Source organism: Mixophyes fleayi, chromosome 1, assembly GCF_038048845.1.
Source record: "Mixophyes fleayi isolate aMixFle1 chromosome 1, aMixFle1.hap1, whole genome shotgun sequence".
NCBI classification, from domain to species: Eukaryota; Metazoa; Chordata; class Amphibia; order Anura; family Limnodynastidae; genus Mixophyes; species Mixophyes fleayi.
Window position 1 is genome coordinate 358,667,653 of NC_134402.1, and position 16,285 is coordinate 358,683,937.

At 38.5% G+C, this 16,285-nt stretch overlaps 2 protein-coding genes across 3 annotated transcripts in view; one reads left to right on the plus strand and one right to left on the minus strand.

Moving 5' to 3' along the window:
- The window catches only part of ACAD10 (acyl-CoA dehydrogenase family member 10), a 56,414-nt gene extending 46,977 nt beyond the window's left edge, over nucleotides 1-9,437 (minus strand). Inside the window, exons 1-7 of one of the 2 annotated variants that reach the window (XM_075178461.1) lie at nucleotides 9,154-9,437; nucleotides 7,557-7,749; nucleotides 6,397-6,545; nucleotides 4,632-4,826; nucleotides 4,309-4,467; nucleotides 3,600-3,759; nucleotides 2,096-2,237 (exon numbers count right to left, since the gene is read on the minus strand). In XM_075178461.1, coding sequence (XP_075034562.1) covers nucleotides 2,096-2,237; nucleotides 3,600-3,759; nucleotides 4,309-4,467; nucleotides 4,632-4,826; nucleotides 6,397-6,545; nucleotides 7,557-7,743 — 992 coding nt within the window. In that variant the 5' untranslated portion in view covers nucleotides 7,744-7,749; nucleotides 9,154-9,437. The remainder of the gene's footprint in view (nucleotides 1-2,095; nucleotides 2,238-3,599; nucleotides 3,760-4,308; nucleotides 4,468-4,631; nucleotides 4,827-6,396; nucleotides 6,546-7,556; nucleotides 7,750-9,153) is intronic. The other variant, XM_075178460.1, reaches the window with a different exon arrangement.
- A 215-nt stretch (nucleotides 9,438-9,652) lies between these two features.
- Nucleotides 9,653-16,285, plus strand: part of BRAP (BRCA1 associated protein) — a 36,554-nt gene continuing 29,921 nt past the window's right edge. The window contains exons 1-3 of the mRNA XM_075178462.1: nucleotides 9,653-9,884; nucleotides 13,947-14,108; nucleotides 15,845-16,010. Of these exons, the coding sequence (XP_075034563.1) occupies nucleotides 9,806-9,884; nucleotides 13,947-14,108; nucleotides 15,845-16,010 (407 nt within the window). The 5' untranslated portion in view covers nucleotides 9,653-9,805. The remainder of the gene's footprint in view (nucleotides 9,885-13,946; nucleotides 14,109-15,844; nucleotides 16,011-16,285) is intronic.

Consider the following 16,285-nt stretch of genomic DNA (forward strand, 5'->3'; position numbering starts at 1 on the left):
TCTTTTATCCTTCTGGGGACACTGCTACCATGGGGACTTACAAAAGCAGCCCCCCTAAGGTAGGGACTGCTCTGACTGCCCGGCCTGTAAAACACTACGGCCAAAGCTAAGCGTCAGAAGACGCAAAAACATTGAACTGGTAGAATTTGGTAAATGTGTGCACCGAGGACCAGATGACTGTCTGGCATAGTTGTTCCGCTGAGACCCCATTCTGCGCGGCCCAAGAAGCTCCCACTTACTGGGTGGAATGGGCAGTAACGTGACTGGGCACAGGTCGGTTCGTCCTGATGCAAACATACTTAATTGTTGATATAAACCATCTCGAAATGCTCTGCTTAGAAGCAGGCCAACCCCATTTATGGGGATCATACAATACAAAAAAATAAATCTGAACCTCTAATGTGTGCAGTCCGATGAACATATATACATAATGTACTGACCGCATCCAAAAGCTCAGTCTGGTTATCTCCAGAAGGAGTAGAAGGCTCTTGAAAAACTGGAACTACAATTTCTTGGTTTAAGTGAAACCACGGCACTATCTTGGATTGAACAGTGCAGAGGACCGCCCTCTCATCATGGAAAATAAGGTATGGTTCCCCGCATGAAAGAGCCCCAAGTTCTGACACTCTGAGAGCTGAGGCAATTGCCAACAGAAAAGCCACCTTCCACATCAAGAACTTAAGGTCCGTTGACCGCAAATGCTCAAAAGGAGGAGATTTAAGTATTGAAAGTACCAAATTAAGATCCCATGGAGCAGTGGGTGGCATATAGGGAGGGTGAATGTGCAACACCCCCTGTAGAAAAGTCCTTATGTCTGGCATATCAGCCAACCGCAACTGAAAATAGACTGATAAGGCCCCACCTGAACCTTCAGGGAACCCAAATGGAGGCACATTTCAAGACCATGGCGTAGAAAAGCCATAATACGAGGCAGATTAAAGGTCGCAGTATGGCAGTCTCTACTCTCACACCACCATATGTAGGATCGATAAATCCTGTGACAAATACTAGCAGAAACAGGTTTCCTAGTCCGCAAGAGTGTTCACAAACCTGGATAAAACCCTTTAGACCGCCAGAGGCTGGCTTCAACAGCAATGTCGTTAAAACCATCCGAGGCAGGTCCTGATGTTGAAAAGGTCCTTGAAGAAGGTCGCAAAGAGATAATCGAAACCCCTGACCGACCGCCATGGACAGAATGTCTGTGAACCAGACCCCTGCTCGGTCATTCGGGCGCCACCAGTATTACTGGCAGTCCTCCCTGCCTGACAACGCATGGATCTGAGTTGCCACCTGAATTGCCCTAGCACTCTTGGTCCCCCACTGCTTGTAGACGTATGCTACTGCCGTGGCATTGTTGTATTGGAGGCAAACTGGAAATCCCAGAAGAAGAGCCTGAGCCCCCCTCAGCGCCATTAACATGGCCTTCAGCTCCAAAATGTTTATTTGATGGGAAGCTTCTGTTTTTTACCAAAGGCCTTGGAGGCAAAGATGAAGAGTCACAGCCCCCAAGCCCTGAAGACTAGCGTCCGTCGTGACAATTATCCAGGACTCTGGAGCAAACGATCCGCCTACTACCAAATGATCCTGAACCCTCCACCAGTGAAGGGACGACCGAGCCTCCTGAGATAGACGGAGTCCAATCTGAGGCGAGACCCTGACCACTTCGTTAGAAGATCCCACTGAAACCATCTGGAGTGGAATCTTCCGTAAGGAATAGTCTTGAATGTGGAGAACATCTTCCCTGGGAGCTTCATGCAGAGAAGCATGGAGGGACTGCATTGTGACAAGACCCGGGCCGTCAAGATTCGAATGGATCAGGCTTTGTACTTGGGAAAGAAAACCTTCTGTTCCCTGGTGTCCATGATGAGATGAGATATATATATATATATATATATATATACATACATATATACACACATACACACACAGTATATTATAATAATATAAATACAGCATTGCAGTCACTAGTATGGGGCCATAAATTCTCCAACCGGCTGTTCTGTGGTTGGTGAAAACTGTATGTGTGTGTTTCACTTATAGAACATATTTTCATGGCCTGAGAAAAGTAGAATGTAGACATTAAAACTGCACCTACCTATATTCTCTCTCTACAGCATGGGCCGCAGGCAGCAACTTTCCTGGAGGTTTTTTCCGCAGCACAAGTTCTTTCCCATTAAATTTAACATAATAAGTAGGGTTGGACTGTCCATGACTGAACTGTCGGACAAGAAGAGGACCTGCAAGATTTCATAAACATAAATAAAAAAGCTATCACCTCTGCAGGTTGAACAAGACAAGGCAGTCAAGGTAATTTCACTGACAACGGTTTACATGTCAGTAGTTTTAAAAAATTTCTTAACGAGGTAGGTATCTGAATTTTGTTGTGACACTTACATAGTAACATAGTTGATGAGGTTGAAAAAAGACACCAGTCCAGTCAAGTTCAACCTATTTAGGATCTCCTGCGATCCTGCACTTATATTTGAAATTGATCCAGAGTAAGCAATCGCCAATCTGTTTCAATTGTGAAAATCCCCCCAGATCCAATATTGCAGTCCTATTTTTACACTATATACACTACCATCCTTCATTTTAATTAACGGTCGTATCCCTGGATACACTTTTCTGCAAAAAATTGTCCAACCCTTTCTTAAGCAGATCTATTGAATCTTCCATCACAACCTTCCGTGGCAGTGAATTCCATATCTTGACTGCCCTTACTGTGAAGAACCCCTTCCTTTGCTGGTTTTGAAATTTCTTCTCCTCTAACCTTAAGGGGTGACCACGTGTCCTGTATATAGTCCTCGGGGTAAAAAGTTCCCATGAAAGTTCTCTGTATTGACCCTTAATGTATTTGTAGATAGTAATCATATCTTCTCTTAGACGCCTCTTCTCTAAAGTAAAGTAAACATACCTAAACTGGCTAACCTTTCCTCATAACTTAATGACTCCATACACTTTATCAATTTTGTCGCCCTTCTCTGAAGCCTTTCTAGTTCCAAATTATCTTTTTTATAGAGTGGTGCCCAGAACTGCACTGCATATTCAAGATGTGGTCTTACCAACGATTTCTACAGTGGCAAAATTACACTGTCTTCCCTTGCATCTATGCCCCTTTTTATGCTTCCCAATACTTTATTTGCCCTTGCAGCTGCTGTTTGACATTGAGCACTATTGCTAAGTCTACTGTCTATGAGCACTCCCAAATCCTTTTCCATTATAGATTCTCCTAAATTAATTCCATTTAATTTATAGATTGCGTTCTTGTTTTTGATCCCTAAATGCATAACCTTACATTTATCTATGTTAAACCTCATATTCCATTTGGCCGCCCAATCCTCCAGTTTATTTAAGTCCCTCTGTAGAGAAGCTACATCTTGCTCTGATTTTATTACCCTACAGAGTTTAGGGTCATCTGCAAAAATAGAAACTTTACTCTCTAAAACATTACCAAGGTCATTAACAAATATATTAAAAAGGAGTGGTCCCAACACGGAACCTTGAGGTACTCCACATAAAACTTTTGACCAATTAGAAAATGTTCCATTTATCACAACTCTCTGTTCCATATTCTCTAACCAGTTTTCAAACTTACATACCTGATGATTCCTCCCCAAACATATTTTCCAGATACTTGTTTAATGAATCTCTCGGAATATCCATAGTTGGTCTCACAGAACGAGTGCTTGGTACAAAGCCTCTTAATGGGAACCCCAAGTGGTTTTCTAAATCTTCCAGAGCTTCCTTAACATTATTAACCTACATAAAGAGAGTACTTAAATTTATCAGATACATACAAATATCTGTAAATTCATTCAGATACAGAATTTTTTTATTGTACTAGACTAAACTGATATTTTTCAATAGATTACCCAAATTATTTTGTTTGCAGGAAAAAAAACATTGGATTTTACCGCAATTTACATACATCGAATACAAATTGTTTACTTGAAATAGACCAGAAGTGATGCCACATACAGAATACATGATACCTATATAATAACTCTTTTTTTCCAATCTATTAAATGTATGAATACTAAATTCACACTAGAATACTGAAGACAATCATAATCCTAATTTGCATAGAATAATTAATAAAAGCAATAATATATTCAAAGAGAGGTTGGCATGATCTATGTAAATTACTACATTGTCACTACATGGGCAGAGATATCTGGATTATGATTTAATTTGCTAAATTCAGCAAAAGTTTACAGCAGGTGTCCGACTTTTTATATTGTTATTTATCTCAAAGGAGAAAGGTGTATACAAACTGCACTGACTGTGTGTTTGCAGACAGTCACTTACCTTTATTGTAGTAAAACCTAGCTGTGCAGCAGCTTTCAAGTTATGTCCTATGTCATCCATAAAGACAGCCTCTGTCGGATGAATACCAAGCCGTTCTGCACACAGCTGGTAAATCCGAGGGTCTGGTTTACACACACCTTCAATGCAAGACTCCACAATCTACAATAACACACAACCGTGAGTATTAAATAACTCCCATCACAACACTGTACAATAAACTGAAATTAGCACATTATGTGATCTTGCATGATTGCACAGACGAATGTTGTGGGACATATTCTATGAGGATTTATAGAGACAGTGGGGGTATTCATCGTACATACCACATCAAACTGGGAACGATCCACTGGGAGGAAACTTTCTCCGCTGTGTAGAAAGAAGTTGTTGCTGAGGACAGCAGTTTTAAGCCCTTCAGCTCGGATGCACTGAATAGCCTCAGTCATTTCAGGGAGCTGCTTTGCCATCTCATTACTGGTGAGGTCGGTAAGGAAACTGTGAGCTGGGACTGGACTTCCTGTCTACAATATTTAGGAGGAAAAGTTATTAATCATATCTCATCATTTGATCGCCATATCTATGTGTCTTTTCTACATCACCTGGAACGGAGGTGCTGTTTTTTTGCAATACCCCCCGATAGAGACACCAGCCCTGTGCTGAGCAGCCCGGGGATTGATTTCACTGTAGCAGGACAGAAGGGTTGAAGATTTGGAAAAGGGGATGGGTGAGTGGGTAGAGGTGTATGCTACCCATAACTATTTATTTGCATTATACAGTACAGCAACTGTCTGAGCAGAGGTAACTGTTACTTGCAGTTCTCAGCTATGTGTCTTTTTTTCTGCAAGTGGTTGAAAGTTAGCAGCACTCAGACCACAGCTGCTGCCGATTCCTTAGTTCAAGTTGGAGTTTAAACATAGTAATTTAACTCACAAAGCACAGTAAGGAAGTGCTGTGTATTTTACTTTCACCTAACATATATAGCACTATTCTCTCAAAGAAAAAGGTGCTACAGGGAATTTCAATATTGCACTTTGGAAAACACACAATGTGATGTGTTTCCTTAAAGAGGCAGCACCCGGAAAAAGAATGAAATTAACCAGCGTTAAAAAACTTGACCCGTGCTAAATTAGTACGTAAGTAGGTATTAAACTTGAAGATAAATGCTTATCCCCTTTCAGCGAGTTCATTGCTCAGTTGTCCATCCATTGTGTTCTTTCATTGCAGTTCTGAATTTGGGAGTCTTGTGAGGTCACATTTGACCCCATATTGTTTAAATTGCTCTGTTTTTCTCTCCTAACTTTCATATAACATTTAAAAGGGAAGGGGACACCAGGGCTACCACATGATAAAATAAATTATGCATACTTATTTGCAGCATATTGTGCCCAAATGGAGAAGACACTTCATTGAAACTATTGGAGAATATGGATTTCTACCATATCCGAGGTGGTATAAAGCCGATTACACACTACAGAAAATTTCTCCTGATGAGATATCTGTAATGATTTTACCAATGATTGAAAGATTAATGTGTACACACCTACATGATTTACCTTTAGATCTGTGCTATTCATTTGTCACAACCAACCGTTGAAAAGATTGTGACTCTGTAAACTCTATGGAGATCTGCTGACATTGCTGGCCCTGAGTGCATACACACTTCACAATTTGTCAGACATTGTTCCATTGTTGATGGAGAATTTTAGTCAGTTTACAAAATCAAACACTATGATGTGCATTGGTACAATAAAACATGATCGTGGGAGAGTACACACTAATGCAATATCGTCCTTTATTGTGTGATTGGCATGATAATTGGGTGAAAAACCTGTAGTGTGTACCCAGCTTAAGATTTAGGTCCATTTGTCCAACTAAAAAGTCTTGCAACACCTCACAGACAACCTTAAAATATGTCCAAATATTGTTGTTTTCTTTGTAAATTTACCAGATCTGCCACATATATTGTGCATACCAACCAAAAATAAGCTTATATGTATAGGGTTGCTCGCAGAAGTTTGAGAAATCACAAAAAACACAATGACCGATTTGCCCTGAGAAAATAGAGAAAAAAAAACAGCTAATAAAACTCACAATCTTTGAGCACTGGTTTCCAAATTCCTCCACAAAGCCTTGAGCCGATAGCTCTCCTCTCATATATTTCATCCAGGGTCCACCATTTCCACCCGTTTGAATCGCTTGTTTTATGGTGTCATTAGGAACATTGTTACGGATTTCCCATTCTGAACAACATATAAAACCACCTTAGTGAACACATGTAATAGCTATTAATATATGTGAATATCATACAGGGCCGATGTGAGAGAACTAGTGTGCAGGTCCCACCAGTAATTTGAATTATAAGCTCTCTGCAGCCAATTTTATCATCTATATTAGTCATAATCTACAATAAAAACATATTTGGTGAATGGCTTTACAAGACCACAGAGAAGCCACTTTTGCTTAAACAGTCATCACGGTGTGCTGTAGACCAGTAAAAAGTGCTGAGAGCAGGTACATGCAGGAAGCAGGCAGAGATACAGCTCTGCCCAGCAACGGATAAAACATGACTATATGTGAGAGTTGTTGCTGGGCAGAGCTGTGTTCTCCACACTGCTCCCCTCCTACATTTCAGTGTTCGCATCGTTCCTTACTGGAGAATTATAATTAAGATACAAATATTATGTTTGTCACAGGAAAACTTCTACAGACATGAATCACCAATATTTTGCAGTGTATGTAAAAAAATGCAGGCAGGTGAAAAGCAAAAACACTTCACAGCCTATTCTATGATAACCCCTTGGGGGACTAAAGTGCAATAAATAGAAACCGATTGATTACTATACAAATAATTCAATAGAAAACGGATGCAAAGATAACTGCATAAACTAAATTGCCATAATTCAGTTTTCTAGAAGTCAATTATTGTTAATACTCTTAATTTATAAAGCTAAAGAATAGAAACAAGTGCAGCAACACAACATATTATACACTGGAAAATGTTTAAATGGCACTGTTTGCAAGAGCTTGCAATCTAATGGTCTGTACTCATCTCCAACAAGTAAACATAATCTGTAATTAAATAATCACTGCACTTCTGAATAATGAGCCAATCTATATTGTAACCTTAATGTTATATAGGGACAGATTGTAAGTAAGCAGTCAATCAGCTGTGTATCCTATTGATTTGCAGCAGGTATTGCTTTACCTATACACAGAAGATAACATTCACCCTCCCTATAATATACTCTCACCTGTAGCATATTTGTAGGGTGAAGGAAGAAGGACACCTCCCATATCAAAAACAACTGCCTTAAATGCACAGGTTGAAGCATGGTTCCACCTTATTGAACTCCGCTGCTGAAAAAAGCAGAGTCTCCAAATTGAAGAAGCTTTGGAAGGTCTTAAAAATGAAGCTTGTAAAACTCTGGTTATCAGCATTGTCACCTAGGAAAAAATGACAGCTTATTTTTTTGTACCAACAATTTGGAATAAATGCACGGTAACAATCCTATCACATGGCCGGTGCACTTGTAAGCAGCTTGCAATAAAATAGTTTAGGTTTGTAAACTATTCATGAAGATCCAGTTAGTCATGTGGTGTAATGACTTCTGACAGATGTTTAATCTAATATTTTAGAGAAGTCTTCTATGCCTCTAAGTATACCGCACCTAAAATGCCCCATAGACTTTAATTAGACATAAAAAATACATAAATACATTTTTATTTTAAATGCTGTGTGCCAGCATGACAAATAACGTCTGAATCATTTTTATGCTCGTGGATAATGCAGAAATAAAAATAAAAATTATAGATCATGACTTTTTAGAAAAAAATCCCCCAAAAAACGCTACCTAGCGGTAAGGGCTCATGCAAATGATCGCATTTTTTTAAGAAGTACTCAAAAACAGAACCCGAGAGCGAGTAAGCCTCTAGAAAAATACAACTCTAGACCCATCTGCATGCAGCAATAAAACATGCAAATATGATGCAGATGAAATCTTCTCAGTCAGTTCTTCTGTGGTACATATTTAATTGCTATGTGTGTCAACAGAATATGAGGCACTACATCCCTAGACCTTGGTTTCAGCAATTTACTAGATGGACTACACTACAAATATTCCCTTTCACCAGTGTTAAATAGATATAGGATATTTTCTCATTGTGCATTCTCAGGGGGGCAAAGCACTCTGACAAAGTCTCCAAAAACCACTAAAAAAAAGCCACACTGGTATTTTCATGGCATAAAAAGAGCAAACAAATATGAGCCAGCACAGTATATTGGGGTGATAGCAGAGCCCTCATTGCTTTTGGGCCGCAGTGTGGTCGCTATGACACTGACAACCCCTATTATAGTATGTTAACTGCACACTGTTATAATATAATTTTTTGCATGTTAAATAAACCTCTTCTATAAATATTAACCAATAAAAACAGATAGTGAGAATTACATTCAATATATAGAATATAAACAAGTGTAATGTGCAGTTGGTCAATATTTTAAAATCATGGACATTTCCAGGAAGAAACATTTTCCAGGAACAAATCTTTAAAATTTATCTCTGACCCTGGAAATTAGGGCTAGCTGCCATAATGCACATTACTACATGAAACTTTCCAACATAAGATTTACACTTCTAGCTTTGAATAAAATAACTATCACATACATAGATCTTGCTCACAGATCATTTGGAGAAATTGTTATTGGTCTTCTATCATCTCTGCACTTTACTCTTTAATCTATTTCCCACTTCTGTTTTAATTTAAATGAATTTGTTTATTTTTTTCACAAGAAATTATTTTCTCGTTATCTAATTGTCGTCCTGAGCAAAGTGTCAAACTCCAACTTACCCTACAGCGGACATCAGCTCGCTAACTCGTGATGACAGAGGGAGCTGTGATAGGCGGCCTAGAGGTCCAGAGTCACAAACACTAGAGAAGAAATTGTACACTGTGCGGTGTCCCTACGGAAGGAGACATTTTGAATACCAGATACAAATTAGTGATATAGTGTACTCAGGGAGCCGACTGGAAGGAGATACAGTACTTGTTTAAAAGGTGAACACAGAATATTAATAATCATCATTCAAGCATTAAAAAGCTTTCAGTATATTGTAATAAGAATGGAATGGTAAAATAACCGCATCAAATAAATAAATTCGCTCATATGTCATTGTATCCATGAATGTGTAATTGTAACACGAATCTTACAGCCGGTAAACAATGACAAACAAGACGCTTTATTTTATTTAACATTTCAGGTATTTTTTTTTCCCAAACCAAACATGGCCACGGCGGCGCTCTGTCAAGTCATCGCTGGCGACCAATGAGATGTCTGAGGCAGAGACACGGGGTCAAACTCCCGGAAGTTTAGTAATATTGACATCGTCTGGGAAAATCGTCTCAATCTCCCGTGCTGCTCCCTCCTACCCGGTCACGTCGGTTATTGAAGTCAGGCCAATCCCCGCCCGTGTCTGTGTGTGGCACCTGCCTGACTAAACATATGAGTGTTTCACTGGTTGTCATCCGGCTGGAGCTTGCGGACCACTCTCCCCTGCCAGTGGGCTTCCAATACCGTGCTGGTGAGTGAGCTCCCAAGCCAGGGCTTCCCAGTGCCTACTAATGCCAGTGACATGGAAATATTGGTATAAATCCCGTAGTGCCCAATTGTATCTGTCTCAGCATTACATGTCCTTTTGTATTTAATCATTATTTGCTACCTCTCGCGGGTGGCTGTAACAGTGATATGGTACAATAACAATTCAATAGTGTTAAAACTTTTATTTTTCAACGACAGGTTAAATCATCCAATTAATTCACGGCTAATGCATATTATTTTGCCATGTCACCATTGAATTTATCGTTTTCATCATGTTGCTTTTAACAGTTGACAGGACACACCACATTGGAGATACATTTTTAGTTACTCTCAATCTGTTACAGTAAATATATTTGAGAACTAACTCAAGTGATTGCAGTTTTGCTAGAGAGACTTGGCATACTTAGGTTCAAATGGAGAATATTAGTCGGGCCTCACATCATGGTGCTAACATTTACATTAGGAAATAAAATGACACAATATAATGGTGCATTATCATGTCTGTGGGTTCAGCAATGAGGATCCATAATAATGTCATATCTGCATTTAGCTATCTAGAGTCGTCTTTATGTCAAATCATATGTAGATGACAAATAAAATATGTTACTCCGCCTTTTTAACAGGCTGCATAGTTTGTCACAGTAATATTTCCCAATTGCAGTATACTTCAAAGTACAATATTTTATTGAGTACAACTGTTACTGGCATACAGAATAGCCGTATCAGTTCTTCTAGGATGGTTCTGATGCATTGCAGTTTTCTGCTTGTGAAGATATCTGCATTAGTTTTGTGCTGATCTACAACATTGTGTATATACCATAATATGTTATATTTGCAAAAAGCATGTATTTGTTGAATAACTAAGTTTCTAATAAAACAATAGATATGTTGTATTGTGCTGTTTGGAGATTTTAGTTGTTGTTCGTGGGATATTGTACTTTAGTTGACACGTACTATCAGCTGCAGTCTTAATGAATTATTGAAATGAGAATGAAAGATATAATTGGGAAACACATTAATGTATTTTAATTTATTGCTCAGTGATTTCACATGACTCATTAACTCAACTGTGATGAAATCTCCAAAAAAGTACATACTTTACTTCAGCCTGTATCCTGAAAGGATATGTAGTTTGCTCAAACTTATCATTTCTTAAGATTCTGATATGTTAAGTACATTTTCCCTTAAATTACAACTAAATGCACACATTTACATTTCATATATAAAGCATGATTAGATTATTCAGTCTTATCCTGTCTTTCCACCTCTGCTTCTTTAAAAAGTTTAATTAAAGACACCTTTCCCTGTAAAAATTAGATGTTTCCTTGTTATATTATCTTTTATTTATAAGCCCCACAAGGGGTCTGCAGTGCCATAGAAAGAGCATACAGTATAACAGGACAAAACAGTACACTATCATCATTTATTTATATAGCGCCACTAATTCCGCAGCGCTGTACAGAGAACTCGCTCACATCAGTCCCTGCCCCATTGGAGCTTACAGTCTAAACTCCCTAACACACACAGACACACACACAGACACACACACAGACACACACACAGACACACACACACACAGACACACACACAGACACACACACACACAGACACACACACAGACACACACACACAGACACACAGACACAGACACACAGACAGACAGACAGGGACTAGGGTACATTTTTTGATAGCGGCCAATTAACCTACTATTATGTTTTTGGATTGCGGGAGGAAACCCACACAAACACGGGGAGAACATACAAACTCCACACAGATAAGGCCATGGTCGGGAATCGAACTCATGACCCTAGTGCTGTGAGGCAGAAGTGCTAACTACTAAGCCACTGTGCTGCCTTACACTACAATATAAGATGATGAATAGCCTAACCAGCAGCACTGAGGAGCTGGGCAGGGGAGCGCTTTTCACCATAACATGAGGAAAGAGGCATGAAGAGCAGGGGACAGAAAATGGAGTAAATCAGCATGCACAAGTATAACCTGTTCCCAGGAGTATGGCTGCAGCAAATAGGATCACACTCCCTGATTGGGGATAGGTGGGAAGGCACTGGTGTGATGGTGGCAAAGGTAGTGGAAAAAGGAAGTTGCAAGGGAAGAGGGCTCTGCTCTTGAGGGGTTACAATCTGGGGGGGGGGGGGAGAGGGTGGAATAGTGTAAAGGGGGGAGTAGGTGTGATTTAAGAGGAGAGTTGATAGGCTCTGATGAAGAAAAGGATTTTCTTAAACATAAATCACTCTAGTTACCTGTAAGGTGATACATGGAGTTATTCATGTTTACTTTGCATTTTGATTCAAGCTGCTATTAATTGTTTACAGTTTGCTAAGTGTTATAGTGTGCAGAGGCTTTGGGACTTTCATGGCTGGTTCAGACTAAGCGATCAGGTTACACTCTATTGGCAGAAACCAAATATTTTCCAAGAGAAAGAGACTTCTTTATTTATATTGCGTGGTACATATAAATCTCCCCCACAGAGCCATTTTGTAAAGGCAATACTGAGTTATAGGGGATCCTCCTTGAAAAATGCTTCATTGTCGTTTAAAAAGGTTGAAAACTTGCTATTTAAGAAAAAAAAAGTGTGTATTGTCATTAGTTGTTTGTGTTTAAATTTAATTTAAAGTAACAAATTCCTCACTTTAAAACTAAAGCTAAAATGTAAGTAGCATTGTGTGACACTAGCAACAAGAACAGACATCTGTAAAAGTCAAACCAACTTGACATAACTGAAGACAATTGCAATTGATAATTCTTGGGAAAATTTTGCTATGTGCCTTATATTTCCTGTATGAAGACTATTAATGAACTATTAACATAGTCACCTAGAGCCTTTTATACATGATTGAATTGGACATAAGATGGATTCAGTATAGTGTGAAATATGAGTATGTATTTTAGATTCAACAGTCTTTGAAACTGTCACCTTCTTTAAAGTATATTTCTTATCTTTTCTTTGCTTATTAGAGGATTATCTGAAAATTGTTCTTATTTAATAAAGTACCCAACCACCTCACAAGCTTATTTCACATACAACATTGTAACTCTGCCAAATATGAATATATATTTTAATTATTGCAAGGATATGTATGTCAAACATAAACATTTATTTTGCATGCAAAAATCTCTAGAAACACAATGAGTTGTGATATATATACCGTCTTCAAATGTCACCTGTTTTGTTGTTTATAATACTTCTGAGACACAGGGATATATTCTTTATGGTGTAGCTACTGATCTGTGCAAAGAAAAAATCTGGTAATGTAGATGTGTGTGTGTGATTATATATATATATATATTATGCACACAAACTCATTGGTGCTTCATGGCTCAAAACAAGTGTTCGACTAATGACAACAACATCTCATGTTTCTCTGAGTACATATCTTAAACAAACATAATTTAAATTAAATTTGAGATGCCTTAGCATGGAGCATTTTTTTCTGTGCACGTTATGCTTCCTGTGCTTATGTGTATTAAAGGACACTGCAAGAAACCAATACTTGAGGCTTATATCCACAAATTACCATAGCTTAATTAATAACTTGCATAAAATGTGTAACAGGCAACTCTGTTTAATAATATTTTGGATATTTTTGGAATGTTCATGCATCTCATTATTTTCTGTACAGCAGAGTTTTCCCAACCCCTTCATCTTGAAAAGTAGAGTATAGTCTCCTCATTACATAAGAGGAAACAATTTATTACTCATAATGGAACACTAACAATCTGACAATCCTACCTCTTTCTTCTTGTACATAACTTATGACTTGTAGCAGACATTTCCAGATGGGTAGCTTTGCTATGTCTTTCCCCTTTTACAGGGGCATTGGACTGTCTCTCATCAAGGTGCAATTAGTGATTTATGATAGTTTGAACCATCTATTCAGCAATGTACAACAACAAATTTACTCTATCCTGCAGAGTGCTTCAGTGGTTTAGCAAATTCACAGGGAGATTTGTCCACAGCTGCTTGCACTATTGTTTTCTGACCGTCCTGAAAACTCAACCCATTAACATTTTTGCTCCTGCCCAGCCACCGAGATGTCTGATGAGGAAATTAAAGAGAAGACTTTACGTACTTCAGCTGCTTCCTTGGAAGGAAAGGCGCCAGTGGAAAAGACAGCAATTCTGCATCAACACATTGGGAGGAGGGAAATGACGGACATGATAATAGAAACCATAGGTCCAAGTACAGGTGAATATGGTCATGCATCTGCTCTACAGTTGTATAAAATTTTACTTTGTTACTTGACATAGATGTCTTTATCACTGAATAAAGAAGATTAAAGTTATTCTAACCAGTCAGTTAAGATAATTTTTAAAAAATGAGCAAAGGCAAGTTCCCTTTTCAATGTATACCTTTCAAAAGTACACCAATAATAGGTGGGGCAATCCGATACAGGTGCACAAACTGCACTAATCTACTAGTCGGCAAAAAAGACCTAATTTATATCCTGCCTATGTAATAGTCAGGATATAACAAGTCTTCATTACTTTATAATATATGTGTATGACATCTACCACTTACAAATTGCTATTGCTAATATTATGTTCCTAATGCTAAGCAATGAAAGAAACCCACCCCACAACCCTGCTGCTTACATTAGCTGGCAGAATGTAGGGGCTGCATCCTCTCTAGCCTAACGCCTCACTCCCAGGGTAACACTGATATGAAGGAGCAGCAGCTTCACATGTAAGAAGCCGCTGGCTGCTTCTTCTACATGGCAGATGCTGGCGCTCCATGTGAGGGAGCAGTGGGGGCATTAAAAACCCTGAATGAGTGCGGGCCCTGATGGGAGACCCAGGCTTACCCTAAGGCAGCTGCAGACTCCCCATGGATTTCTAAACTAATACAATCAATTTATAATTAGCAAAACATAGTGAATTACCCCTCCCTTATTTGCAGAGGCAACAGTATGCCCCAGAACTCATCTGTCAGCAAGCAAAAAAGACCTAATTTACAGACTAAGAAGACTAATTTGGTCATTATTTAATATAACAAATGAGCATGCATATATGAATTAGACTTCATTATACACACCAATACTCAGCATGTGCTGCATTCATGGTTTTGGTACCTTGATTAAGTAGGCAGTTTGTGGTGTCATATTTTATTAAAGCTGCAAGTGGAGGCTTCGAAATGTATTGTTTTGTTTTATTTTGGATGCTTACAATTTCATCATATATCAAAATATTAGCTGTTTTCAATGAAAAATTAACAAACAAAATGCAATATAAAGAGATTTGAAATAAAAAAAACAAAAAACGAAATATTAAAGTGCAGACTTTGTTAAGCTGAGCAGGCACATACAGGCTGATCCTGATATTTGGCCTGAGTGAAAGTTGTTAAGGGTCTGGCCAAGCAGATGGTCACTTATAGCTGTAATCTTTCAACTGCTTTTACCAACATGTCTGACAATGATCCAATTAACTTTGATTTGATTATTATTGGGCATCAAGTCTCTTAGGGGCCACGCACATTTTAATATTAGGCCAGTTACCCGATAATTGCCAGCTTATGTGGTCAGTTTACAGAAAGCAGCACTTATGTAGAGTACCAGCTTGGTTATAGACCTACCATTGAATTTATTTGCACTGCAAGTTTCATTCTTATGACCAAGCGCAAAGATCAGGTTTTGTTAAAGTACAGACATATTCGCATATATGCTGTGTAAGTTATATAAATAGCTCGGCTTCATGCACAGCTGAGATGAAATTGTTAGAGAATGTGTCAGTGTTTTGTAAAATAATATTTTACATTGTGTGAAAATGTATGTGGTGGTAGTAGGAGGGGTAAGAGAGTTTATCTATGCCCCCGAGAGTGTATAGGAAAGGTATGCTATGCCCGTCATATGAGAAAAGGCATTGTTTTGAATTTGGAGCTAAAATAATTAAATAAGATCACTTTATTTCTGCTTTATTTTCTTTTAGATACTCAGGTGGCCTCACACCCAGAGAAAACTGACGACTCGCTGGCAGCTTCTAATACAACCACTCCTGACTCTCCTTCAAAACAGCTGCCTGAGCAGATAACTTTCTTCAGTGGAAATCCCTCAGTGGAAATAGTTCATGGCATTATGCACCTATATAAAACAAAGTAAGCACACCTGTATCACTTCAGTATTTAAGCAACTCTGTTCTTCTTTATTATATAATGCACTATTTTTTTAAACATATTAAAATATTATGGGTTTTTCAGCAAATCACTAGAGATAAGTGTGCAAATAAGACATTCCAATTCTGAAGCACTGACGTGTGGATAATTCATGGTGGTCCTTTGAGTCAGTACTTTACTTACTGTCTATTCTGGGCATGATACATACAATACAGGAGACAGGTTTCCACATACTGGCAGACTGCTTTCACTGGTTT